Below are 27,491 nucleotides of genomic sequence, written 5' to 3' on the forward strand. Positions count from 1 at the left end.
TTATACATGTAAAGATCTGAGGATAGTGCATTTAATCAATGGTCACTATTAACATTATTGCATCTGTATATAGTTTAATTTGTACAATATTGTCTCTTTCACTAACCACACGAAAAATACATGAAAGTGCTTTGAAAATTTTAAAGCATCATATAAATTAAAGGTGTCATTGGTAATAATCTCATATGAGTATTTCTCAACTCTTCCATCTCCTAGAAGACCGGGACTACATTCTCTGTCCCACAGCATATTGAACAATGATAAGCAAACAACAAGCCCTCAGTAAATGTTTCTTATTGGACTGAAGCAACATGGCATCGCATAAAGAGCGCAGGTATCAGGAGACTAGGCTGGGATAAAATTAGCTTAAGGCAGGAGAGCCAGTCTACAGTCATCACTTAGTCATTCAGCATATCTTTGTTGAACAGAATCTATGCACTAGATATTGAGTCCAGATAATTTCATCAAAAGGAGGCTTACAAATTCCCACACAGCCAAGTCCCAGGGCAGTCTCCATAATCCCAGCCTACTCTAATAGCACAAAGGCGCAGCCAGCGTTGTATACCACTGGACAAACGGCCCATTGCTTCGGGGAAGGTCCCATCCTGCCTGGCTGTAAGTAGCTCTGATTAGGGGGGTGGGGGAGGGAGGAAAAGGGAGGGAGTGGGCTGCTTCCAACAGAAATGACAGGAGCTGCTGCCTGTTAAGTTATCTTTATTTACACTTAGTGAGTCCACAGTTCAATCTCTCAGTCTACAAATGCTCCTTCCCCTAGGTGTCATCTCCCTCCAACCCTCACCTACGGGGCCAGCCCTTAGCCCACTTTGCCCTGCCCTTCTGCTGTCACAGCTGACTGCTGGGTGGGAGTCCGGGAGAATGGTATGTGTGGTCACCGGAGGGCACTGAGAGTGGGCTTCAATGGCATGTGAATCCTGGCAGAGCCTCCGATCCCCGAGGGGGAGAGAAGAAAGCGCAGGCCAAGACAACAAGGGAGGGAGGGAGGCAGGGGCTGAGGTTCCTGGGGTGGGGAGTGGTGGCGGCAGGGGGGTGTGGTTAGAAATCCAGTGTACAAATTCCCTCTGTTGGCTTCACCAATGCCTCTGGTGTCTGTCTCATCCCTGGATTCGACCCAGTTGCCTTGAGATGCTCCAGTTGTCAGGAAGGTGTGGAGGGGTCCAGCCCGTGGGCTCCGTGCCTTATGCCTTTGGGATGGTACACCTGCCAGGCTCTGTCTCTGTCAGGAGCTCTGGCCCAAAGTCAAAACTGCAATGGCATTCCCAGCCCATGAGAGTCCTCTCCAGCCGTTTCCATAGAAGTAAGGTCCCCCTCAGTGGTTGCCCTACTGAAAAGAGAATGTCCCCAGTGTCAGGGCAACCCTTCCAAATCTGCATGGCTCCTTCTTTTCACACTGGGAGGAGACAAGGAGTTGAGGGGCAACAGGAGGAGGAAGTGGGGAGAAAGGAACGGAAGCCAGGGAGGGGCTCTCCACCAGGGGATGCCTGCATGTCCTGGGTCAGGCTCAGCTCTAGGAGGTGTTTGAGTTACATGGCTTCCTTCTCTCTCTGGGAGCATCTGCTGAGCTTCATCTCCGTCAGCTGAATATATCGAATCACGTTGGTGTCTGTGAGGAGAGAAACACATCGCGGGGAACACCTGGTGAGGGGTGGTCACGCAGAACCAGAGCAAAGCTGTATCTGCAGATCCCGGACAGGCCAGACTCACTCCGCCCAGGTGCGGGGTGGCTGAGAATGCAGCCAGGATGTGGGCCCTCTCCCTCACTGCCTCCGTGTGGACAGTTCGCCGTGATGCAGAGGACAGATGGGAAGCAGAGGAGACGAGCGGAACTTTCTCCTCTCATTTCTATGGAGCAGCATCTCCCAGTGGTCCTGCGTCAGCACAGTTAGTTGAGACTCTACTAAGAATTTAACCTCAGGCAAGTGACTGACTTCTCTAAGCCATCCATCTCCTCTACAAGAAATGACCTCCATTTTTGAACGCCTGACTTTGAAGTCACGTTTTTAACGTTCATTGTCTCATTTAATCCTCATCTTAATCCTGTCAGGTATGTCTCATTGTCCTCACTGTGACAAAAGTGAACACTGGGTCCTGGAGAGATTAAGTCAGACGCCCAAGGAGACACACAGTTGGTGCCTCTGACTCCAAAGGCTGCCTCTGCTGGGGATCTAACACCTTCCTCATAAAATCACTACGAGGACCAAAATAGATACATCTAAAAGTGCTTAATCCAATGGTCAATAAATATTAGTTGAATGCAATTTTTTTTCATTGGTGAGTTTGAAAGGATTTTGCTTCCTTGCCTTATTTTTGCTTTTATAAGTAGGGTCAGGGCAACCACCTCACCACAAACTGGGGAATTTTCCCCCAATACCAGCCCTTAAATTAGTGAGTGGCGTAGGACACAGAACAGTGGCTTAGCTCTGCACACACTGCCATATACAAGTTTCAGGGCTGCCTAAGATGTTTACTTCTGGAAGTAGAAATGAATGCTGTAAATATTCCAAAATACAAAGCAGGGCATCCAGAACAGTCCCGGCATACAGCAGGTGCTCCAGAAAATTCTATTAAATGAGTCCAGTTCTTAGTCCTCAAGTTGCTTCTGGGATAGCTGGGGGAACATAAACTTTATATACAGAAAACAACTACACATAAAAAACAAAACTGGTGCTCTTTGAAAAAAGGAAGAAAAAAGTATACCTTTGGATATTTGCAAATTCATCCTAACAAGAGTCCTTGGAAGGAGAATTGCATTAAAAAAAAAAAAATCTGTCACTTGAACAACCATGGCAACAGCAAGTCAAAGTCGTGGTTTCAATGATATGTCCTCAGAGAGAGTGTCCCTGACCACCTCGTCTAAAACAGCGTTCCCTTTCGTCTTGATCCTTTGCCTCGGCTATATTTCCTTCGTAGCACTTAGCACCACTAAATAGTACATTATCTATCCGTCTGCTTGGTTACTGTCCATCTTCTTCCATTACAGCATAAACCCCTTGAAGGTAGCAACTTGCTTTTGTTCCCCGCTATCTACCCCACACTTAGAAGAGTTCCTGGCTCGTTGTACCCGCCCCAATGTACATCTGTGTGGCCTGAATGAATGGCGGGGCTAGTGGATACGGTTTAAGTCAGTGGGGCATATAGTGTAAGCTAGAGCAATCCTTAGAAGGAATTCCTTAGAAGGAATGGGATCTGACTGGAGGAGTCGGAGAGCACTTCCTGGAAGATGTTGGACTTAGCCCCCAAATTATCCGACATGAGCTCCTCGCCAGTTGGGACCACGTCTTTTCATCTACATCCCTGGCACCCGACACAGATCTTGGTACATAGCAAGACTTTGATATGTATTTATTCAGTAAGCAAAGAGGGCTGGATTCCAGGTTTGAAAGGATGAAGAATTCCACATTCTATTTGAAGAGAAGAGGTGCCCACGCTTCTTGGAACCCCGACCCCAGGTAGAGGCCGGGGCTGTGTGCTCGGCTTGTCCCAGGTGCCAGCACACACCTGGGCCCTAATTTGCCATTTCCACCCCTGCCTGGCCCCCGCCAGCCATGAAAGCTGTCCACGGCAATGAGGAGCTGGCCCGGGGGACTGGTGGAAAGAAAACAGCAGCTGCTGCCTTACCTGTTGGCTGTCGGGTCCTCGCTTCTTTCAGGTAGTAGAGTGCTTTGTCGTAGTCGCCAAGGTGGTAGAAGGCCACACCAGACCGATAAAGGGCCTTGAAGTTCTCCCCTTCCTTCTTGAGGACTTTGAGGCAGTACTCCTTGACTCGCTCGTAGTTCACCAGCTCAGCCTGCAGCAGGCAGGCTACGGAGGGAGGGAGAGAGAAGGGAGGGCGCCCTCAGCGGGACAGCAGCAGCCTGTGAACGTCTCTGGCTCTTCCTCTCTGGCCAGAGAAGGTTTACAAGTGCTGGACCTTTACACTGGGGTGCTGCCGGCAGATGATCCTGGGTTCGAGAATCCAGTCTCATCATCACCCAGCTGTGCGACCTGGGGCAAGGTACTTGGCTTTGTATCATGGGCTGAGCTGTGTTCTCCAACACCTCCGCCGCCCCACCAAGAAAGATACGCTGGAGTCCTAACCCTCAGTGCTTCAGAATGAGACCGTATTTGAAATGAGGGTCTTTACAAAGGTAACCAAGTTAAAAAGAGGTCCTTAGAGTATGTTCTAATCCAATATTACTGGTATCCTTATAAAAAGGGTGCTACAGACTGAATGTTTGTGTCCTCCCAACCCTGAATTCTCATGCGGAAAACTCATCCTGAGTGATGGTGTTTGCGGGTGAGGCCTCTGGGAGGTGACTGGGTGTTAAGGGTGGGGCCATCGTGATTGGGATTCTTGGTCTTGTAAAAGAGACCCCAGAGAGCTCCTTCACCCCCTCTGCTACGTGAGGACATGTGGGACGACAGCCATCTAAGAACCAGGAAGTGGGCCCTCATCAGACCCTGAACCTGCCACTGTCTTGACCTTGGCCTTCCCAGAACTCTGAGAAACAAGTGGTGGTTGTTTGAGCCACCCTGGTCTGTGGCATTTTTGTTACAGCAGCCCAAACAGACGAAGACAAACGAGAAGTCTGGACACCAAGATGGACACACACAGGAAAGATGATGTGAAGAGACGCAGGGAGATGGCCGCCTACGAGCCAAGGAATACCTGAAGCGACCAGAAGCTGGGAGAGAGGCATGGAACAGATTCTCCCACAGCTCTCAGAAGGAACCACCCCTACCAACACCTTGATCTTGGACTCCTAGCCTCTAGAACCCTAAGACAGTAAATTTCCATTGTTTAAGCCACAGTTTGTGCCACTTTTGTTGTGGCAGCTCTCGGAAGCTACAAGAGGGGCAATGACCATACTAACTATGGCTAATATTTGTCAAGTGCTTACCTTGTGCTGGATGCTTGCCTCACTGCTTTACTTGTATTACCTGAAATGATCCTTGGAATACTATAATGAAGGTCCTACTATTATTCCCATTTTACAGATGAGGAAGCTGAGGCCCAGAGAGGTTCAGTAATTTCCCAAGGTCACACAGCATGAAAGAGGCAAGGCTAAGATGGCAATCAAAACTGGCTGGCTCCAGAACCCAAGTTCCCTACTGAGTTGTTGAGGGGATTATATCAAATAATGGCCATAAAGTATTTAACCCAGGGTTTGGCACATGGTAAGCTCCCGAGGTGTTATTTCATATTATTATAATTCTTTTCAGCCCCTGCCACCCTGCAGTGACAACTGCCTGTGACTTTCCTCAAGTTCTCATCCATACGTGTTTGTCTCTGTAGTTCCCGGGAGCAGGGCCGTCTGCTGGGCTAGTGACCAGCCTCATACAGAGCACACCTCTGGACGTGAGAGGCCTGGGAGTCCCCAGCAAGAGGAAGTGAAGGCTGGCAGGTACCCACGTGGGGCCCCTTCCTATTCCAGAGTCAGCCATCCCTGAGCAAATCGTCTCCCCTGGAAGCTTCCCCTCACCAGCAATCAGCCACAGGGCTAGGGCCATGGTAAGGGAGCTTGTACCCTTGACAGTGAGCACCTCCTTAAATTTTGTGCCCTGGGGGGCCTCACGGGCCTTTCCCTAATCCTAGCCCTGCTGAGCTGCCTGGGCTTCCATTCCATCACTCAAACAGTAGGCATTGACTAAAGGCAGAGGTGTGTTATACACACTGAAGGAAATTTTTTAAAGGTGGGGGATTCGGGAGAAAAGCACCTGTCTGCTTCTTCAAAGGGAATAAAAGCAGAGACTGAGGAGGCCAAACTGCTGCTTCCTACCAAGACCTGGCCGGGTGGGGTAGGGGAGGATGCTGACACCCTGCTTCTGTGTGCTCACATTGGCAGAACTGTCCTGAGGATGGAGGCAAGTCACTGATTTTAGTCTTCAGGGGTCTAACTTTAGCTGTTTTGATTCCTTAAATAGCTTCCCAGGGATCTGAGTGGCTGATTAAGAGACCAGACCTTTCACTGGGCATTTTGGACCAAAAAAGAAAAGAAGAAGAAGAAGAAGAAAAAACACCCAGAAAATGAACCAAAAAACCCATCCTTTTGCAGAGGGAGTTAGAATTATGAGAACAAGGAAGTGGAAGAGAATCAACCCAGAGCTAGAAACTGACCCATCAGGTTTCACTGGGCCACAGGGCAGAAAGCCAAACAAACTGACAGAAGCTGCAGGCTGCTGACCCCGTGGGCCTGGGCGTAGGCAGCTGTGGTCACAGATGAACTGGGGTCCATCCTGCCAAGCTGATGCCACCATCAGCTCCCTCCCCTCTCCTCCCTCAGCACTGGGGTCTAAGACCACTCCGCCTCTGCCCCACCCCGATGTGGCTGGAGTCTGTCTGGGTGCTCACACAGCTCTGCAGACAGGGAGGGGTTCTGTCCAGAGGTTTCTGGCTGTGAACCCCACTGGCTGCTCCCTGTGTGGGACTTGGCTCCAACAGCTACCCCCAGAGCTGCCCTTCCTGTCTGAAGATTCCATGTGCCCCATCTCATGTCCTCTCTGCTCTCTGCCAAGAGCCCTCGCTCTTCCTGTCCAGCCCTCCATCTTCAAACAGACACTTCTGTTTGCTGACCCAAGCAATCTAGGGAACAGACTTTTGTTTCTTTTAAAAACAGTTTTTGAATGTCTAAAATTGGAGGGTGGGGAAGGGGAAGCAAAAAGGCCTGGAAATGGGTATGTCCTCCCCTGGTGGCCCCACCTCAATTTCTGGGACTCACTCCATAAAAATAACTGGAACTCCCCTGCAGATCTGGTGTGAACTGTGGTACTTGGCGGTGGACCAGGCTTCCGACCCCGTGGGAGAGGTTGGGCCAGGCAGGTTACAGGGTGTGGAGGCCCTACTGGCACCAGAGGCAGAGCCGAGGAAGATGGAGAAATCTGGAGTTAGCTCTGGTCCAAATGGGCTGCCATCCCAAAAGGCTGGGCCAAGAGGGAGAATCCAGGTAAGAAACCAGCGGTGGCAGGTCAGAGCTCTTAAGAAGGCCCAGGGTGGAAGAGTGAGAGACAGTCTAGAAAGTTGCGCTCAGCCCCAGCTCCAGGGGACTTTCAGGTACCCTCTAGTTTGGGTGGAGGGTTACTTGGGGTACGTACGACAAGCCCATGGCATAAGTAAGATGGGATGTTTGCAGGCACATTTTAGAGCTGAGGACGTGAAGAAGGAGAGGTTGACCAGAAGTCTCTTGGAACAGATTCTATTTTATGTTTCTTTTACTGATGATGAAATCGAGTTTCAAAGAAATTAAGTAACTTGCTGAAGGTCACTCAACTTTGGGCGGTTAGGGTGTGATTTTATGAAAAAAGCTTGGCCAGTTTTCTTAGCTCCACAAAGGAGTCTGCAGTAGGAGAATCAGCAACTAGAGAGCCCCACTGTGTACTCACTCACTCACACAGAGGAAATTGTAAGTCTGACGTTCCCCAAGGCAACCACACTGAGACCTCAGGCTAAAACATGTCAGGTTCTCTTGGCTCTGGCACCCGTTTTGTTTTTGTTTTTCCTGGTGCATGCAGGGCTTGGTGACAGCCTGGGCAAACTGCCCCTTGTTGGCCTGAGATGAAGGGAAACTGGCTGAGAGGAGGAAGAACAAGTTCATGGAGCCACTGGGTTTCTTCTGACGGCTGATTTGCCAGCATTCGCCCTTGCCTGCTGAACCGAAGGCAAGCATGGCCTGGAGGGGAGGGAAGACCCATCTGGGGCCAGGAGTAAGGAGGAGGAACGTACTGGACCCACTGGAGGAACTCACTGTTAGGAGTTGAACTATGTCCTCCCCAAAAGGTGTGCTGGAGTCCTAATCCTCAATACCCCAGAATGTGATCCCATAGGGAGAGAGGGTCTCTAAAGAGGTAATCAAGCCAAAATGAGGTCATTAGGATAGACCTTAATTCAATATGACTGGTGTCATTATAAAAAGGAGACATTTGGACACAGAGACAGACACATACAGGAAAGACAACAGGAGGAGACACAGGGCGAAGACGGCCACCTACGAGCCAAGGAATGCCCGAGGCGGCCAGAAGCTAGGAGAGAGGCAGGGAACAGATTCCCCCTCACGGCTCTCGCCAGGAGCCAACCCTACCAACACCTTGATCTCGGACTCCCAACCTCCAGGATGGTGAGGCAACGCATCTCTGTTCTTTTAAGCTGTACAGTTTGTGGCGCCCAGGAAACGAACACACCTTGCTGGTCACTCCTTTGGGAAGTGGACCCAGGAAGTGGCTTTTACCTCCGAAACGTCCCCAGATGAAAGTATTTGATCCGTTTTCGGGTTTATTTCAAGGGGTGATGAAAGAGCTTGGATCTGGAGAGAGGGGATGTTTGACAGGATGTTTAACAACTGGCAGAGGCTGTAACCACACTGAATAGGCACACAGTACTGTGCCAGTCCTGGGCTGTTCTGGCTGTGCGTCAGGGCTGGATCCCGAGCGACAGTCCTAGGCTGGCATCCAAGCTCCGCCGGGGACTAGCCCAGGCCCTCGGGCAGGTTCCTTAATCTCCCTACGCCTCCTCTTCTCCTGGGTTAAATGAAGATAATAATGCCTATTTTGTAGGAACTCTTGTGATGATAAAAAAGAGATCGTGAACACATATTCTATGCCTCACCCAGTGCTGGGCACAAAAACCGATTCTCATAAATGCTAGTTCTTTAGGAAGTCACTGGTCAAATGTGGCTTCCCCAGAAACATGTCTGTCCATCAGAGGAAATTTCCATCTTGAATCTTACACATGGTGCAGGAAATAAAAGCTTAATTTAAAGCAAAATTTTAAGAATAGGTCAGATATATTTTGGAGGGTAATTTAGGGGGTCTTTCTTTTTTAGCATCTTGATTCTTTTTTTTTTTTTTAGCATAACATTATATTCGTTTCGGGTGTACAACATGAAGATGTGATCTTTCTATTTGTTGCAAAATGATGTGGGTCTTTCTGTGCAGACCAGTGGGAACGTAGTGTGTGCCGCAAAACAATGGGCATTTTTACTTATTAGGCTTCACGTCCAGGGCTGTGGTGACCCACCCAATTTCACTTTTCCACAAAGGTGCCGGTTTTCCTCTCTGGGTACACTAATGCTTGCATTCTGAGTTCTGAAAACAACTTTCTTCTCTTGCTTTCCCTCTTTTTCTTTTTCTTTTTGGACATTTATGTTGCCTAGAAATTTTAGATGCTGAAGTGACTTTACGATAAATATACTCACAGAGGTTTTGTTTATGTTAAATATAACCTTAGCAGAATCCCCGGGGTACAATTAGTAGGTCAGGGGGTGTGACTGTCTGCGTGGCCTTTGCCACTGAGCACAGAGAGCTTTCCCTCTGACAGAGGCTGTTTACTTAAAGCCCTGGGCCCTCCCGGATGCCTAGGAATCTTCATTTCAGAAATCATCTATCTTTGGCTTGTTTTTATTTTACTGGGTTGCAAGGGGTGGGGCAAAGAAGACAGCTGTAGGGGAGATGGGCAAACCCCAGTTGGCACAAAGCGATGTCTATTTTCTAAAGAGCATGAAGAATTTAGGAGTAAGGAAGACCTGAAATTCTAAACCTGACTGCCGGTTATGTCTCTCTAAGACTCAGTTTCCCTGTCTTTAAAATTAAGATAGCAACTCTACTGACCTCATGGGTCTGTTCAGAGGATGAAGTGAGAAAATGGACCACAGTGTACTGGATGGGGTGCTTAGCCGACAGCAAGTGCTCCGTGGACACGGGCTGATTCAGAGATCAGCAAGAATGCTCCGCCCATAAACCTGAGCAGCAAGGGCAGAGCCCAGCCCCGATTTCTCATCTTTATTTCATGGTCTCCAATGTACGGAAACTCACACTTGCCCCAAATGTTTCCCACACCGAGCTTTGATGTTGGGTTTAACTTCCAGTTTTCCTTTCAAAAGTGTGTTTTCCTATTGAAGGGTGGGGGTGGGGGTTGGTGTACCGGAGAACATTATAAAAGTAGCTTTGCAGCCAGAAGAGGAACTTAGGGAAAGAATGGGGTGCGGTCCAGGAACTATTTTCCTCTTACTTATAGGTTAGACAGCCTCTGAGTCAACAGTTGGGTCCACCCCGTGCCGTCTACATCCACAAACTGCAGGCATGAGTGCTGCCTCCTGCCTGCTCCCACCCCCTCTCACCACGAGTGGATGTTTCACTGACAGCTTTATGGATGGGGTGGTGGACAGACCCAACGTTGCTGGGCTCCCCCGGGGTCCTAATATTTTGGGAGCGCTAGGAGCTCTAAAAGCCAGCTGTGGCAGGAAAATGAATAAGCCTGTTTTCTGACTCGATGGGGCATGAGAGAGACTATGAGGGAAAAGGGAAATATTTTTAGCAGAGAAGTTGCTGGCCATTTTCAGTGCCTCTGAGTTAGCTGATCAGAGACAATGTCCCCAGCACCAGTATTCACCTGGGCTCCTTGGGTGAAAACAGCTCACCTCTCAGAGTCTGGGTTTTGCAGTGGGTGAAAATGGAGGTCATTATGGCTGCAAACCTTGAAGGCTTGCTGACAGGATGAGAAAAGTCAGTGTTTCCCAAGCTCCAGACACTGACATCTGATGAGAACCACCCCCAGAGTTTCTTATTAAATCATCTGTGCAAACTTAGTGAACATGGAGATTCTCAGACCCCATGTCCAGCTCTGCAGCTTCTAAAGGCCTCGGGTGGAGTCCAGTAATCCACAGTTTTAATAAGTCCCCAGTGGGTTCTGGCAGGTGGACGGCCTCACCTGACCTAGTACTTTACCTCTGAGCATTTTGGAGGTATGTTCCTCAAGGAACACCCAGTTGGTTAAACCATGAGAGCCTAGAACAGCCATGGGGAGCTCCAGGATTACCCTCAAGGGCAAACAGGTCCCAGAAGGCCACATCCTAGAGCCAAGAAACCTTCACATGTAGGCAAACAATTGTTTTCATACAGTCAACATGGGACATTCTGGGTCATTTTCTTCCTAGTGATTAGAGACTTCTCACTGAAGAATAAGAGCCCAGGCCAAGGAAGTGAAGAAACAGGGTCAAAGGCTGAGATGCTTCATGAAGAGCTCGGACATTCTTGCCCTGCTCTGGTAGGCAGTGTTCATCCATCCTCCCAGAACGGTAGTCAGGGTCCGAGCAGTTGGCTTTGACTAAGCATGCATGGGCCCCGCAGTGTTCTAAGCATTAACTCATTTAATCTTGACAATAACCTGTAAGGTAGGTTCTAGTATTTTGCCCATTTTTCTGATGGCCCAAGGAAGTTCAGTTACTTGCCAAAGCTAGGAAGTGTCAGGGGAGGATTTGAAATGTGAGCCCTCTGTCACCTGAGACCATGCTCTTAAGCATTACCCACATGCCCTCCTAGGACGTTCAACTGCCTACAGTGAATTTTAGCTCAGCTCCTTCATTAGACAGCTTTGAGCATGCGTTCTGCTTCTTGGGAAGTGTAACTGTGGGACCTGGATGGTGCCAAACTGTGCTCACTATCTGTAAACTTTATCTGTGTCCTTCTCATCTGGAAGCTTCCTATCTAACTCTCCGGGACGCTCTACCCCTCTTGTTTCTCTGCCTTCAAAGAGAAAAACAAACAAACAAAACCAAGTGCAGCGTTTCCACCAAGGCTTCTTTTTTTTAGAGTTCTAAAACCACCTGCATCTCCAATTCCATTGAGAGTCGACTGTCACCCTAATAGAGCTTACACGACACCTCTCTGGTTTCTTCCTGAAACAACATCTACCTTCGCTGGTGCTTGCAAGACTAACCCCAACAATATTGTTTTTTAACTGAAATGTTTATTGAGATAATTTTAGATTCACAGACAGTTGTAAGAAGAAACACAGAGAGATCCCTTGTACCCTTTACCCAGTTTCCCCCAATGTTAACATTTTATAAAACTACAGTGCAATAAATATATTGACTATAATATTGACACCAATACAATGCACAGCTCTTGTTCAGATTTTCCTAGCTTTATTTGTACTCATTTATGTGTGTACATTTGCGTGTGTTACATACCATTTATCACACAGGTAGCTGCTTCTATCTACTGCCAAAGGTAAGTTACAGAAGAGTTCCATCAAAGGATTCCTCCTCTTGGCTTTTTATAACTACATCCACGTCTTCCTATATGCTCACCTCATCTTTCAACCCTGACAACTACTAATCTGTTCTCCATTTCTCAAATGTTGTCATTTCAAAGTATTATATAAATGGAATCGTACAGTATGAAGTCTTTGGGAATTAGCTTTTTTTTTTTTTTTCACTCAGCATAACCTCGTTGAGATGCATCCACGTTGTTGCATATATCAACAGTTCATTCCCTTTTATCACTGGGTAGTATTCCACAGTGTGGATAGACCACAGTTTGTTTAACCGCTCCTCTGTTGAAGGACATCTGGGCTATTTTCAGTGCTTGGTTATTATGAATAATGCCGTCATGAATAGTCACGGACAGCACTCAGTCTCTCTCACTGTTTAGTATGATGCCAGCTGTAAGCTTTTTTGTAGATGTTCTTTATCAAGATCAGGTAATTTCTTTCTATCTCTAACTTGCTGAGAAATTACTATTTTTCTAATACTTGTGAAGTAGAGCGCACCCCTGCCTAATGGTAATGCTTTCACAGAACACGAATGGTGGCCTTTTTCTAAGGTACTATCATCGAGTGGACCCTTTTGTTTTCCAAAGAATAAAACTACTCAGCTCATGCCCATCACTGCAGCTATGTATGACACACGTCTTCTCTGCCTCCCAGAAAAGCATCCATAGGGCATCTTTAAACCCCTACCCAGCAGAACCACATCATACTGGTTTGCACATATTGTCTGCTCAGTAAGTAGCCATACCAAACACTTGTATCGTGTTTTATGACTCACTTGACCTTCACAGTAACTCTGGGAAAATCGGTCTTATTAGTCCTGCTTCTAGATGCTGAGCCTTAAAGAAGTTAAGCGATTTGCTAAGGCCATTCAACTTTTAGGGAAAGAGCCAGGATGGTCTACGCCCAAGTTCATGTTGGCTCCACTCCGGCAGAGCTGGCAGCAAAGAGACCTGGACTTATGGATCTCAAAGGGTCTTTTCCAAGTCTAAGGTGCTGAGGAGCTACAACAGCAGGCGTCTGGCTGACTCAGGGAGCCAGCACCCTTCAACCTTTTGTTCACACTAAGAGGGATTTAATGACACTGGAAAAATGTGTTTAGTGGAAAGTACGGGTGGAAAAAGAGAAAGTTCTGAAAAGTTTGCACAGTACAACCTGAATCTTGTGAAAAAGAACTCCGTGTCTGTGTGTGTGTGTGTGTGTGTGTGTGTGTGTGTGTGTGTGTGTATCAAGGTGAAGAATTTGTAACAGCAGACATCAGAGTCCCTCTTAGGGAAGAAATCAACTTTTTTAAGAAATACATTCATCACCTGTGATTTTTTTTTTTAAATCACCTCTGCCTATGATGTCTTCAAAGAGAGCTGGGATGGAACTCGGGAGGAGAGGTGCAGAAAAACCTTCTGAAGGGTTTCCTGAGCAGAAAGCACCACCTGTTCATGGAGCACCGACTTGGAGAGACCCAGGGTCATGAGAGGACCCTGGGGTGTTACAGTGGACGAGTGCCTGTAACAGGGGATTAAAAGGAGGATCCAAGGGATGTGACTGCTGGTGCTTTTACTCCCAGGACACCTGATCAATCAAGGGTCTTTCCTCATCCGACACCAAGAAGGAAGCTCAGTAAGTTGGCAGCAGCATAAGGCACAAGAGAACAGGCAGAGCAGACCCGAGGCTGCCAGCCTGTCAGCCTCTCCCTCAATGTCTCCTCTCCCAGAGGCCTTGCCTTCCTCCATGTCCTCCTTTCCCGTCCCACCAGTAAGCTTGCTTGCTTGCAAAGCTCCCCAGGGAACCCAATTGATCACAGCATGTGTCTTATCTTCCTGGCAAATCCCTGTTCTCTGCTCTCAGGTTCTAAACTGGTCTCACCCGTAAGAGAGTCTAAGGTCTTTCCCTGCTAGTTCAGTTCAAAGAACAGGTCAGAGAATCCTGGGGCAGAGGCTGGAACGTGGCAGAGAACAGACACTGTCTAACTGAGGCTTTATTCGCTTGCACAATCTCTGGCCAGAGACAGGTTTACCCAGAACCCAGCAGTTTCTAAATGTTCCCTGGACCAACTTGTATCCTGAGAAGCTGGAAGTAGGCACAGACCCCGGGTCCCAGAGGCCCTTGGTTCTGCTGGAGCTCAGATGCCCTTCAGAGGAAGCCTGAGGGGTTGCTTGTTGGTCCAGCCTGTGGCAGGTCCACATAGGAGACACCCACACCAAAAGTGGTTGATTCATGCTTTGCTCACCTCCCCTGCACTGTAGCCACTTAGGAAGCTGAAACTTGCCCTGACCCCTCTTTTGCTTACTTGCTTCTCGTATTCCCCCATAGCTTCCTTTGCTGAGTCCTTTTTCCTCCCTTCTTGCACACTTTCCTGCATAGTACCTGCCGTAGTAGGAGCTAGATTTACAAATAGGCATCATCTATTAAGCATCTGTTACGTGCCAGGCACTGGACTAGGCTCATGTGCGTGTATCCTTTAATTTCAATCACCATCACAATCCTGTGTGGTGCGTTATCAATACTCCCACGCTATAATGGAAACAGAAACTTGTCAAGATTGGGACCTTCCCAAGGTTAACAGAGGAGTCGATGGGAAGTCAAGTTTCAAACCCAGACTCTCTTATACTAAGTAAAGTTCTTTCCCCGTTAGGCCACGTTGCCCTACAGGTTTTCTGGGGTCTAGGTCTGCTGCCCGTCTGTTCCTCTGTGTTCTCTCTCTTCCCTCCCATCTTCATTGGCACACACATAGATATAGCCCCCCCCCCCAGGGATCAAGGGATCCCTAGAGTTGCAGTTTCCCAGTGGCGTCTACAACCTGTGGTTCAGGTCCATTGGAGAAAGGAGCTCAGCTCTGACTCTGCATGAGCAAAATGCCCAGAATCACATCCCCAAATGCTCTGATCTGGTCCAGACTCCTCAGGGCTCTCCAGTCTTGGACTAAGGGTGGTGACCCTCTGAGACGCTGTCGCTTAGCCAGCAACTGTTCCCCGAAACCCTTGGCCTTGCCAGTTCATTTCTTAAAAGCTTTTTTGTTTTTTGTTATTTTTCCCTCCACCAGCATTCCTGGCCTAATGTAGCTAGTTTTTCCAGATTTCTTATGGCGAATGACTGCCTGCTTAGAATCAAAGTCTGAATTTTGGAATAATCAGAGAAGACAGAGCAGCAGCAGGTCATATCTGGGGTCATCAGTTTAGACTGCAGGGCCCAGATAATACTTTATATAGACTTCCACCCTCTACTATGGTTTCTCTTAGAGACCCTCTGTCTGACTCTATCATCCCGGGAGGCTGCAGGTTCCTTTATTTTGGTTCGCCCCCAATTTTGCAAAGTTACCTTGGAAATCTTGGTTGAGATCTTTTATGATTATTTGTCAGCACATGTCAGTGAACTGGAACAAAAGAGAGCTTGTTTCCTGTTTCCTTCCTAAATTTGGCTGTTTCCAAGAAAGAGGCCGGTGGGGGAGGGGAGCTAGCAGGGCTTCAGAATCCCAGATAGTTCAACACTTCTGAAAGGGACTTGGAGGGCATCTGGCCCAGGGCCCACTGTTTACAGACAGGGAAACTGAGGCTCAGAGTGATGGGACTTTTCCAAAGTCACAGGGCAAGTTAGCTGGACTAGAACCCTGATTCCCCCCGCCCCAGGACGTGGTTTGAGGAGAACACAGCGGATTTCAGATTTGGTCTGTGAAGAGCTGTGGCCAGCATCCAATAAAGATTTGATGAGTGACACCACCAAGCACGTGTGTTGTACACATCATACACTAAAACTGTTTTAACCTATTAGGTGAATATCTTAAGTGCTCCAAAATAGCTTATTTTTTATGGCATTGTAACATATCTACCAAAGGTATATTCCAAATAAACTTAGTAGTAACCTGGCTACAACTGACACAAAGATGCTTAAGTAAAAATTATGTGTAGGAGGTAGGTTTCCTTTAGAAATTGGCAGGAGAAAGATTACATTATTGCTTTAGATTAAAGCTTTCTTTGTATATCATATATTCAGGGAGCTATTTTGCTAAACAGTTTTGACAATATAGAAATAAAATTCTGAATTACTGAAAAATTTCCTGGGAGGAAGGTACATCGTGTACATAATTATAAGAGTATATCAGTATGAAATCTGGGAATATATTTGTAATCCATTTATGAGATTACAAATAGAATATATTAAATATTGCATGTATTTAAATAAATTCATGCTGAACTAAAAAAAAAATTTGATGAGTGAGTGAGCTTCCTTCTGGATGCTGGGGCTTCTGTGTCTGAGCTACTGATGGACAGGATTTCCTAGACTCTGGGGCCGACAAGAATCTTGGACATAGGGCACCCACACAGTACCCTCCTCAACACCAGAGGCACATCACTAATGCTCTGGATCAGTCTGTATCGCTAGCTCTGATCCAACTTTCTTCCTTGCCTCACCAGCAGATTCAAACTGTCACTCACATGCTAACAAGTCCACATGGGTGGCCCCCTGCTGGGGGTCCCATGCAGCCAGGGTCTAACCCTGTGTGTGGACTGGGGTGGTGGGCACTGCTGAAACGACGTCATATTATGGGATATTAACAGAAAGTTTGGGACTTGGGATAATTTTGCTTGACATCTTTGGTGCTACTTTCTGACGAGATGAGCCAAGACACAGGTCGTATCTAGGATGGTGTTAAAAATCATGTGTAGGAGGTAGGTTTCCTTTAGGAAAATAAAAGACGAAAGCAAAACTACCTGTAATTTTTCTACACAGATAATCTTGTCATTGTTTTCCCTAAAATATAAAAGTAATAATGCAGGCTATTAGAAAAAAATCAAACACTACAGAAAGATTTAGGATAAGAAGTTAAAGAAAGACATGGAGGAAACTTAAATGCATATGACTAAGTAAAAGAAGCCAGTTTGAAAAGGCTACATGCTGTATGATTCCAACTGTATGACATTCTGGAAAAGTCAAACTATAGAGACAGTAAAAACATCAGTGGTTGCCAGGCGTGGGGGGTTAGAGATGAAGAGGCAGAGGACAGAGGACTTTTAGGGCCGTGAAAGCACTCTGTATGGTACCAGAGTGATGGACACATGTCATTATACATCTGACTAAACCCATCGAATCTACAGCACAAGAGGGAACCCTAACGTAAATGATGGCCATTCAGTGATCATGATGTGTCAGTATAGGTTCACCAACTGTAACATATGTACCACTCTGGTGGGGGATTTGATAATGAGGGAGGCTGTGCACGTGTGGGAGCAGGAAGTAGATGAGAAATCTCTGTACCTTTCCCACGAATTGCTATGAACCTGAAATTGCTCTAAAAACAATGAAGTCTTAATAATTAAAAAAAAAAAGTTAAAGTCTCTCCCCAAACCAGTCCCTTATTCAAGTGACGTTAGCTTCACTTGCATCATTTCAGATAATCTTGAAAGCATGTATGTTTATGCTACTTTATATCCTCTTTTTTTCTTTACACAAAGCAAATAAACACTGTTCTGCATTTTGCCTTTTCATGTAATAGCAGATTTTAGAGGCTGGTTTATATTAGTGCACACAGAACTATCCCATTCTGGGTAACAGTCACCAAGTTCAGAAAGAATGGCGTGGAGAATTGTTCTTTTTAGAGCTTAGAAGGACATTAGAGATCCTGGAATCCATCCCTCGGTTTTTATCAACCAGAAAAGCACAGCCCATGAGGTAAAATTTCTGGACCCGAAGCAGCTGGTGACTTAGAGACAGAATTTACATCACTCCTCACCAAGTACGGTTCCTGCTGTGTTCTTGATGGGCAGGTCCAAAGACAAGTGGAGAAATCTCGCCTTCAAAGAACATCCCTCACATTCTCATCAGAAGTACTTTTTTTTTTTTTTTAATTAGCAAGTGAGTTTTTTTTGGACTATGAAACAACCTGCATTCGGGGGACCGTTTTAGTGTGTGTTTGAAACGCAATGGGAGATTCAGGGTGGATAGATATTTAATACAGAAACCATGCTTCAGGAGAGTTTTTTCTAGGAAGTAGATACTACCCAAGTATCCCTTTTATCTTAAAATTGTTAGAATTAGAGGTGAGAATTTCCTTCGCTGGGCAGTTCCCACTTCTTATTTCCATTCTTTTTTTTTTCCCTCCTAAACATCCGTGTCCACTTCAAAGGATAATTTACACTTCTGATAGTTTGTAGTTTACAAAGTACATTCATACATCATCTTCCTGTTCCTCACCGTTACCCTGTGACTCAGGCTACCCATTTAATAAGTGAGGAAACTCAAGATCAGAGGTCTCGTGACCAGATTAAATCCACATATGTGGAGAATGTGCCACCAGCTGACATGCGAGTTTCCCTCAGTTCCGGTCCCACTAGACACAGGGCCAGCTGGTCTGCTTAGTGCTGGGCTTGGGGGGGTCAGGGGGAGGTTTGTTTTTATTTCTTGAGAGATGAGGTTTTGGCCCACAAAGTAAAAACTTATCGCCCAGCCATAAAAACACAAACTGAAAAATAAATATTACTTTACAGGATGTTAGGAGCGCCAATGCTCTGTGCCACATGGAATAATACTGTGTCCAATCTCATTTAGCATTTCAACTGAAACATCTTTTAAAATGATGGTATCATCACTCTTGTGACATTAAAACTGACCAGGTCTGGAGAAATGCATTCCAAGTCCAGACATTATTCTTCCAGTGGGTCATTTCCCCTCATTGTGTCCACAAAGTGGTCACTGAATCAGCAGTGGCTGGAATGAATTCCTACTCTTAACACTTTCATTTAAATTTCTAAAGACCTCTTAACTGGAATTCACACTCTCGGGAGCAAGGGGGATACAAAAGAGGAGGAGGTATGGGTGGGGCTTCTGCAGGCCTCTGGCTTATTAAAAATTATGACTCACCAGCTCCTCACTCCTCTGTCCATACAAATTCAGGTCACCTCCCCAGTGACAGAGAACGTGGTTACAGAACACAGGACACTTTCCCCTTGATCTCCCAGGATGGTCATGGAATGGGAATTCTAATCACATGAGGCACCATCATGGTAAAAGGAATGTTTAATTCACAGAAGACAAGACTGGAGGATGGGCAAGCGAGCTGCTCTAAAAGTGTCAAGGCTTGTCCGTGTTGCAGTGATGAGATGTATTCTCTGTTGCTTCAAAGGGTAGATAGAATATGGGTGGATCAATAGAAGTTTCATGGAGGCAAATTTTTGCACCTAAAGAAGAAACTCCTGGAGATGGAGGGTGCAGGGTGAATGGTTAGGACTACAGGCTTTGGAATTACAGACCTGGCAGATGAGAAATCCCAGTTTGCCACATCCAACTATGTGACCATGGACAAGTGACTTAACTGTTACAAGTCTGGGTTTTCTGTTTCACAGAGTTATAAAGATACATATGTAATTTCATGAAAAGCAGTGACCTTGTCCTTTATGTTTACTCCTGTGTTTTACTCAGCCACCAAGTCCAGCGTCTAACACATATTAGTTGCTCAATCAGTATTTGTGGAATGATTGAATTTATTAGATCCTTAATATGAGACAAATGCCAGAATAAGCATTTTCATTCATTTCAGACACATTCATGGAACATCTACTGGGAACCAGGAACTGAGCTCATCATGGTAGCCTTTACTGCCACTGTTGTTACTGTTATTATTATTGTCGTTGTTGTTTTGTGGTGGTGGTTGTTAAATGAGTCACTAAGGTAGAGGTGAGTATCCCTGTTGTTGGAAGTGCCTAAGCTCATGTTGAATGACAGGCTGGTAATGATGACAAGGAAATTCATGCACCTTTGTAATGTTTGGGGTCATGTTCAAATCTGGAATCATAATTCTGATTTTGCATAACTCTCGAGCTAGCTCGTTAGCACCACTTCTTTAGCACTTTTGCTCTTTATACACAGACACACTGTGGAAGGGAAACCTTTGTCCCTCTGGCTTCCTGTGTGTAAACCTGGTCTGTAATTTGAGTGTGCTTTTGAAGTCCTTTTGGCAGAAAGAGAAGAGAAGGTCCACTTGGATACATTTCAACCTGAAATTCTTCTACTTCAAGTCAACCCTCCTTGGCACTACACATCCTGCTTCCTTTTAAAAAATATTTGGGAACTGTTGGTATTGAGTCCTACCAGACGTGGCGTCATTTCACTGCTGATCTGAAAATGTGTATGTATGTGTAAAAGGAAGATAATGAGCTTTACATTGCTAATGAAATTTCAAGGCCATATGCATACCACAGAGAAGACTCATCTCCTTTAATCGTCTGTACTATTATCTTTGGCTTTTTTTCATGTCTGGTACTGTTGTCGATGCTAGAGCTTGTGGTTGCTGCTATGTAATTGGGAATGAACCACACCAATCACCTTGGTGAAAATGGCAAACTCTGTTCCCAGCATGGGCATCTGCTCTCCCAAAGCCAAATACCTGGGAATTGGGAAATTGCTGGTTGGTTGGTTGAAATATTTTGGTTTTCATCCTAGCTGTCTGGAGGAGACATAATCTGGTGGTGAAAGAGAACAGCTGGAAGGAGAGAAGGTCCCACCTGGAGGTCACTCACAGCCCAGGAAGCTCTGGGAACAGCTTTTGGCTGTTCTGCATCTTGGCCTTCCTGTCCATACTACAGCCAAGTCCCCTTGCCTTGGATGGGGCGTTCCCACGTATTTTGGCTGTAGGGGCTCTCACTTCAAGATGTCCTAAAGAGTTTCTGGCTACAAGCCACCCAACTCATTACTTTTATAGGTAAACTAAGGAACTTCAGAATCCACTTTAGAAACAGCCCAAAGTCTACATCCGGAATGTTCTTTCCTTGAAAGCATTCTACAAATTTCAACTCTCACATCCTTTCTTGGAAGATGATCTTAAAAGCCACATTTACAGGCTTAAGATTTATTGGCCAAGGTGTTGCCTGAGGAACAGCCTCAGATCCACAATGACTGGGCCAGTCAAGCTTTCCCATTCAGATGGCAGGATCTTGGCTGAGCATCTTAGCATGAAGCCCCTCTTCTTTCCTTTGCTAATTCCTGTCCCAACAACTCATCTTCTGGCTACCAGTTTACTATTTGTCTCTAGCTCCTGATCTCCCTTTACTACTGAGTTCTTGCATTTGTAACTTATCCATCTTCATGCTTCGTTCTTTGGTTCCACACCAACTTCTCTGGGGTATCTTTTGTCTTAGAATCTGCCTCAGAGTCTATATCTAATATATAAACCCAGTCATCTTCTGGTGTCCCATTGAGGGGGCAGCTTCAAGGGTGGGTGACTTGTGTAGTCACATAGGACCCATGCTTAGAAGGGCCTTGTATTTGGTTTAATGCTCTGCTGTTGACTTCTTGAAATTCTTAATAGTTTTATCTTCGAAACTGTGTTTTGTAAGTGAAGACTAATGGGATGACAGAGCGCAAACATGAGCAGAAGAGAGGCACGGCCATGCTTTGCAGCCCCATATAGCATACAGCACTCATGATGGCCCACGAGCACAGAATTCCAGTGGGTCCACAACGCAGGAGAGTTCAGCAAGACCCAACTCAAGTACAAGGTAGGAATGTCAGGTCTGTAACTAAGTAAGCGCACATGCTGACAGCCCCCAAAAGGCCAGGCTTTCCCTTCAACCCAGAAATTGCTTCAAAAGCAGAAAGCAAGCAGTAGTGTTCTACGAAACACAAAAACCCTAAAATTCCATCATATTCTTTCTTACTTAAGTTACTTCCCCGTACTAGCCAACCACTTATGCTGAGAACAATGACAGAGAAGGAAGAGCAGGGTAACACTAAGGAAAAGCCCATCTTCCTCTCCTTAATCATCAGAAAGCCAAGACTGGGAGAAAGCACATATTAAACTACACATGTAAAAAGTGAAGTAAAAGCCGTTGCATTCGTATCGTCAGCATTTTCCCTGTTCTAGTAAGAATAAACAACGTATGCGCGTATAAGCTACAAAACGTGAATTGCACGATTTGTACATCATTTCATATACAAGTTAAGTGCTCTTATATTTCCATTTAAAACTGGCACTGCACACTATAAAGAGGAAGAGTAAAATTCATGGCAATAATTAAAAATTTTAATTTTCTTGTCATGACATTAAGTAGCAAATACAAACACCATGTCAGGTCAAGAGAGAGAGAAGCCATGAAAGAAAAGGAAAAAACTTTCTCTCTTAAGACCTTTAAATGACAATTTCCCTCTGCTTTTTGAACAAGGAGACTCACATTTTCATTTTGCACTGGGTCCCCAAATTATGCAGCTGGCCCTGGTCCTATGGCTTCGAGACACGTCCACAAGCACTGATAAAGCTGGCTCCCATCCCAGGCCTTTTTCTGGTGTGACTTCTCTAGGCATTGTCACTCTCCTGTCCTGGGACTTCATTTGGGATTAGTGGATATTATCCACCCCTTTGGTAAAATAAACCAAAAGCCTCCCAAATATAGCTCTAAATGGATGGGAAAGTGGGGGTAAAATGATGTAGGGGCTGACACAAAGTCCCAGGTATGCCAGGAGTGGGGTTGTAAGCTGACTCTCATCTGGCTTTCAGATCCAACGCCGTGTCCTGTCGGCACTCATCTTCACTGTGGGCATTTGAGTCTTGAACATCATTTGAAAATACCAACAGAGTCATTATGCATTGCAACCTTTTGATCACACCCCAGCTGGGGACCCTGCGGCCCCGCAGGAACAGATGTAAAGCAAAAGACTCTGCCCTTCAAGAGGTTTTGCAAAGAACATCCCAAAGCCCCGGGGAGTCCTGTGTCTTGTTCAAGGTCACTAGGAGTTGATCAATAGGCCAGTAAATGCTACTTTTGCAGCCCTGGTAAGAATTACATTTCTACATCTCTCCATACAGGTCAGGATAGCTTTTCGAATCATTGTATCAAAGTCATCAGAGATTCTGCAGGAAGAGGATGCTTCCCATCTCCCTCCTTGAATTTCTTAGAGAAGACATGTAAAATCAAATCTAGGGGTCTTGCGCCACTGGCCAGATCCCTACTAATCAGAAGGAACTCCAAGCCAGAACTCTGCAAATTGCCTGCACACCCTTTAAGTGGTCACCTCAAGTCATCCAAGTGGATTTTTAGGCTAACATCTCTTAGCTCACTCCAGCTGCCCCCTTGCTATTCTCTGGGAGCCTTCCATGCAGGGTACAAGGGTCCACCGGACCTACGTTTCCTCCAGAAGCCTCACAACAGTCTTTTGTTTGGTGCTGAGATGCCTTAGCAACACAGCCTAATCCTCCAGGTATTTCTAGGCTAGTCTATGTTCCTTCTAAATCCCCGAACTCTCCCTCTATGCACAGCTGGGTAGAAGACAGATCCTTGAGAGACCGAACATCTTCAGACCGCTCCCACCTGGAGCCCCCTGGGTTTCTCAGACAGCACTGCAGCCCCGATGGAAGGGCCAGTTGCCTTTTTGCAGTTGCTGTCTCTCCTTCCTTTTATCAGGCACAGGGGGAAAGGATATCTTATGGGCCCCGCTGCACTGTTCTGGTTCTAACAGCAATGACGGTGACCATCTTTCCTTCCCTTTCCACCAAACGATAATTGTAAACACATATTTAAAATTTTGAGATTACCATTTAAAATAATCTTCACAAAAATATTTTAGTGAACTGTAAAAATGCTTCTGACATCACGACAAGTGGGAATAAAAGCAGGATGCAGGTGGCTTCGCTTTGTAAACAGTTTTCTTTTATGTATGGAAAAAAGTATAGGAAGGAAATATATGACAACGGACTTCTTTAGGTTGGTGGGATTACAGGTAATCTTGTATTTTCTAAAAGATAATACATTTTATAGGTATGCACTGCTTTTACAACTGTAAATTAGTAATATTAATAAGTGGCAAGCACTGGAGAAGGCAGCAGAGCTATCGCTACTTTCCATTCTCTCATCACGGAAGTTTTCCAAAGTGGGTGTGTGTGGGGTGGGGATGGTGGCCATGGAAGTGGGGGAGATGTCCAGATCTGAGCCCCACCTTGACTGGGCTGGCCTGACCAAGGATACATCTTTGTTTTCACCACGGAAATGTAACCACTTCTGAGGTGGAAGATAGGCAGGGCTAGCCCTAGGCTGGCAGCCAAGGCATGGGGTGAGGGACAAGCCTAGAATGCCCATGGAAAATACTAAATATAAAACTCTATCATCACTCCAAAATCACTGCACTAGTGACCGGAGTGCCTCTGCCTCCAGCCCCGGCCACTCTGCCCTTTATATCCATCAGGCAGTAGCGAATGTGCCAGAGGCTTACAGTAAATAAAGGGAATCCAGGTGTATCTTGGGATGGATTGAAACAATGCACCTATGCTGTATTACTACTACTTTATCTGCTGTGGTTCTTACTAATACTGCTATCAGCACCACCATTTCTGCAGCTCCTCCTCCTATTATTATTAATCCTTTAAGTCTGTAAATTACTTAACAATTTACAAAGTACCTGGGCTGGACCTGGCACTATGAGAAGGCAGAGGTAGGCTGGCACTAGAAATCTCAAAGGGAACAGAGCAGAATTATTAATATGTGTATTTTTTTCATCCCCCAACTGCCTGGGCCCCAGACAAATCCACCATCCCCGGCCACACCCATTCTCCCAACCCCACTCTGCTCCAAATGTCCAGAGCTAGTTCAGGCCACTTTAAGGGTTAGGGACCAGGAGCGATGGCCTTTCATTTGGTCAGAGGAGCTGGACCATGCCCAAATCCCACCAGATGAGGTGAGAGAAGAGGAGAGAGTGCCTTTCAAATATAAGGCCATTGCTTCTGCCAACATACTCTATCTTCTCACAGGAAGGCCCTGGAATGACCCAGACTCCTCCCTTTTTAGGGACTTTAAATTTTCCTGTGCCAAAGTTAATTTTGTTAAAAATTGCCAGACTTTGACCTTAGTCCCCAAAGTGTACTCTAATGTCTACCTAACCTTTTATCCCAGTAGAAGGGCTCTCTTTTCCTTAAGCCTGGAGTGAGGACCAATGCAACACGGAGTGAGAATGAGGCAGGGAGGAGAGCGAGAATGTAGCACCGCTCAAGCCCAACCTTGAACTAGCTTCCCTCTGAGATCGCTCTCTTCACCTGGCAACCGGGCCCCCCCGCGGAGCTCAGAGAGAAGAAAGTGGCATTTTGGAATCCATTTTGCTTGAGATGCTGAAGGCATCGTAGCACACTGCCCTTTGCTACCGGGGCCAAAGGAACTTAGGGAAGGACTTTACTCATAGGGATGCGGTCAGCTGAGGGGAAGGTGAGGGCCAGCTCTGGTGCCAACCAACCCTGAGGAGAGCAGCCACGGGGCATGCGGTGGGTGCGGGTGGCCCACCCTGGGTGCTGCTTCCCACATTTGGACCCAGCTCCGCTGGTGAGCAGTAGTAGCAGCGGTCGCCGGCTGGGTCCCCATCTGTCCAGTTATTCATAGGTGAGATTTACGAGGATGCGGGAGAGGAATGCGGGATGACAACGAGTTTTGGAAGGTATAATCCTAAAAGTCACACTTTTCCCAAAGCGCCTCCCTCCCGGGTTCTCCTTCCCAGAGCCGCACGGTCCCAGCGGGGGAGCATGCGTCGCGGACGCGCCGCGGTGGTCGGCTGTGACCCGGGGGGCGGGGACGGGGGGCCGGGGAACTGGGACCCGCGCGGGGCGGGAGACGGAGAGGGCGGGGGGAGGAGGGGTCGGGGCGCGGCGCGGCGCGGCGCAGCTCACCTGCCAGGCTGTTGTAGCAGTCGATCTCTATGGCTTCCACCGTCTTGCTCTGCTCCTCCGACAGGCGACCGGGGTTGGGGGCCCCGGCCGGGGAGGCCCCGCGCGAGTCCCGCTCCCGATCCCCGGCAGCTGGCAGCAGCCCCTTCAGCTCCAGCAATGCCCGGTGGTATTTGCCGATGGCTTCGCGGAATTTCTTGTCCTTATAGCACTGCGCCCCTTGGCTCTTGAACTCGTGCGCGCGCCGGATGAACTCGGCGGGCTCGGCCGCCGCCCCAGCCTGGCCCCGCGCCGGGGTCCCTCCGCCGCCACCCGGGACGCTCAGCGGCGGCTGCGCCCGCTGCGCCTCGCCGGCCGCGGGCGGGCTCGGGTTCCCCTTGGCCCCGGCCGCCGAGCCCTTCCTCTCCATTCGTCCGCCGCCCGGCGCCCCGCGTGCGCCGCGATCCGCCTGCCCGCCGCCGCCGCGCCCTCCTGGGTTTAAAAGCGGCGGGCGCCGGCCCCGCGCCTGGCAAGCTCGGCCGCGGCCGTGACACCCCGCGGCGGTCTGTCGTCCCGCACTCCCATTCTCCTCGCCAGCTGCGGGAGGCTGCTCTCTCCTCCTCCTCCTTCTCCTCCTCCTCCTCGGATTGCCTTCCCCTCCTTCCCTCCCTCCCTCCCTCCCTCCCTCCCCCACTCCCGCGCCGCCCGCCCTCCTCCTCGCCCTCGTCTCCTCCCGCAACCCGCGGGCGGTGGCGACCTGGCCTTCGCGCGCTCCGGGGCTAGCGATATGGGAGCCCGAGGGCCCGATGGGGATGGCAGTGATTGTCGCTGACCCGGAAGAAGCTTGGCTCGCCTGAAGGAGGGGAGGATTAATGACAAAGACGGGCCCGGTCTTTCCCATTCAATCCAGCCCTCGGAGACGTGCCTAGTCTGAAAGAGACGAATGGGGGAGGGTTCTCTCTCTCTCTCTCTCTCTCTCCCTCTCCCTCTCCCTCTCCCTCTCTCTCTCTCTCTCTCTCTCTCTCTCTGTGTGTGTGTGTGTGTGTGTGTGTGTGTGTGTGTGTGTGTGTGTGTTAGGGAAGGGGGATGCCAGCGACGAAACGCATGCAGACTCACCCTCAATAGATTTCTTGAAAACTAAAAGAAAGGTGCAGCGGGGAGCAAGGGGCGTAGGCACAAGCCATATCGCTTCTTGTTCTTTGCAGTAAAGCGTTAGTATTTTTAAGGTGGCAGGGCCTCCTTTTTTGTGGATGCAAGTTGTCGCTGAGGTGTGTCTCAGTGTGTGACCGCCCAGGCGCTCAGAATACACCATGTGCACCTCAGCATTTGGGGCGTTGTATTCTCGGAGCCAATGTGTGCTGACGCCTGGGTGTGCAAACAGTTGTGCAGAATGAATCACAGACATCAGAGATGGAAAACACCTGTTACTGTTGGTCATCAAGGCTTGGCGTGTGTTCTAGTTTCCACTTACAGGACAGTTCTGTAGTAAGGGTTCCAGCCCTTCAGTCAGCCCTGAGTGGCAGCTGTCTGCTGGGGATTTGCTGAGGTCAAGGTGCAGACACGGATAGGCAAGGAAGGGACTGCCCTGCTCTCAGTTAACTAACTCCCAGTTACTGGGGGAGGTACACCACCCACCGGTAGAGTCTCTATGCCAGGCAGAGATTGGGAAGTGTCACCCACCAGAGAGGAACAGAAAGTTCAATGGAGCCCCAAGGAAAGGAGGTTTTGCGCAGGAAATGGCATTTGGGGGCCTTGAAGTGTGCGTAAGATCCAGGCACCAGGAACTAGAAGGAAATGACATGTCTCAAGAAACAGCAGAGGTCATGATGTTCTGAATTTTGGGTGTGTTTA

At 47.6% G+C, this 27,491-nt stretch overlaps 1 protein-coding gene across 1 annotated transcript; it reads right to left on the minus strand.

Annotated features, from left to right (window-relative positions):
* Positions 1-9: 9 nt before the first annotated feature.
* On the minus strand, positions 10-26,939 carry TTC9 (tetratricopeptide repeat domain 9). The gene is made up of 4 exons (XM_074365320.1): positions 26,757-26,939; positions 25,665-26,570; positions 3,637-3,819; positions 10-1,621 (listed from the first exon to the last, which is right to left on the minus strand). The coding sequence occupies exons 2-4, from the start codon at positions 26,539-26,541 to the stop codon at positions 1,542-1,544; spliced, it is 1,140 nt and encodes a 379-aa protein (XP_074221421.1). The 5' UTR covers positions 26,542-26,570; positions 26,757-26,939; the 3' UTR covers positions 10-1,541.
* Between the last annotated feature and the right edge of the window lie 552 nt (positions 26,940-27,491).

This window comes from Camelus bactrianus, chromosome 6 (genome assembly GCF_048773025.1).
Source record: "Camelus bactrianus isolate YW-2024 breed Bactrian camel chromosome 6, ASM4877302v1, whole genome shotgun sequence".
NCBI lineage: Eukaryota > Metazoa > Chordata > Mammalia > Artiodactyla > Camelidae > Camelus > Camelus bactrianus.

Bases quoted from the DNA above. Each gene is read 5' to 3' on its own strand.
- TTC9 (XM_074365320.1), bottom strand. From the start codon at position 26,541: ATGGGAAAGACCGGGCCCGTCTTTGTCATTAATCCTCCCCTCCTTCAG. The intron at 3,820-25,664 runs GTGAGCTGCGCC...CTCCCTCCGTAG, and splicing joins CTGCTACAACAGCCTGGCAG to CCTGCCTGCTGCAGGCTGAG. The intron at 1,622-3,636 runs GTAAGGCAGCAG...CTCTCCTCACAG, and splicing joins GAGGACCCGACAGCCAACAG to ACACCAACGTGATTCGATAT.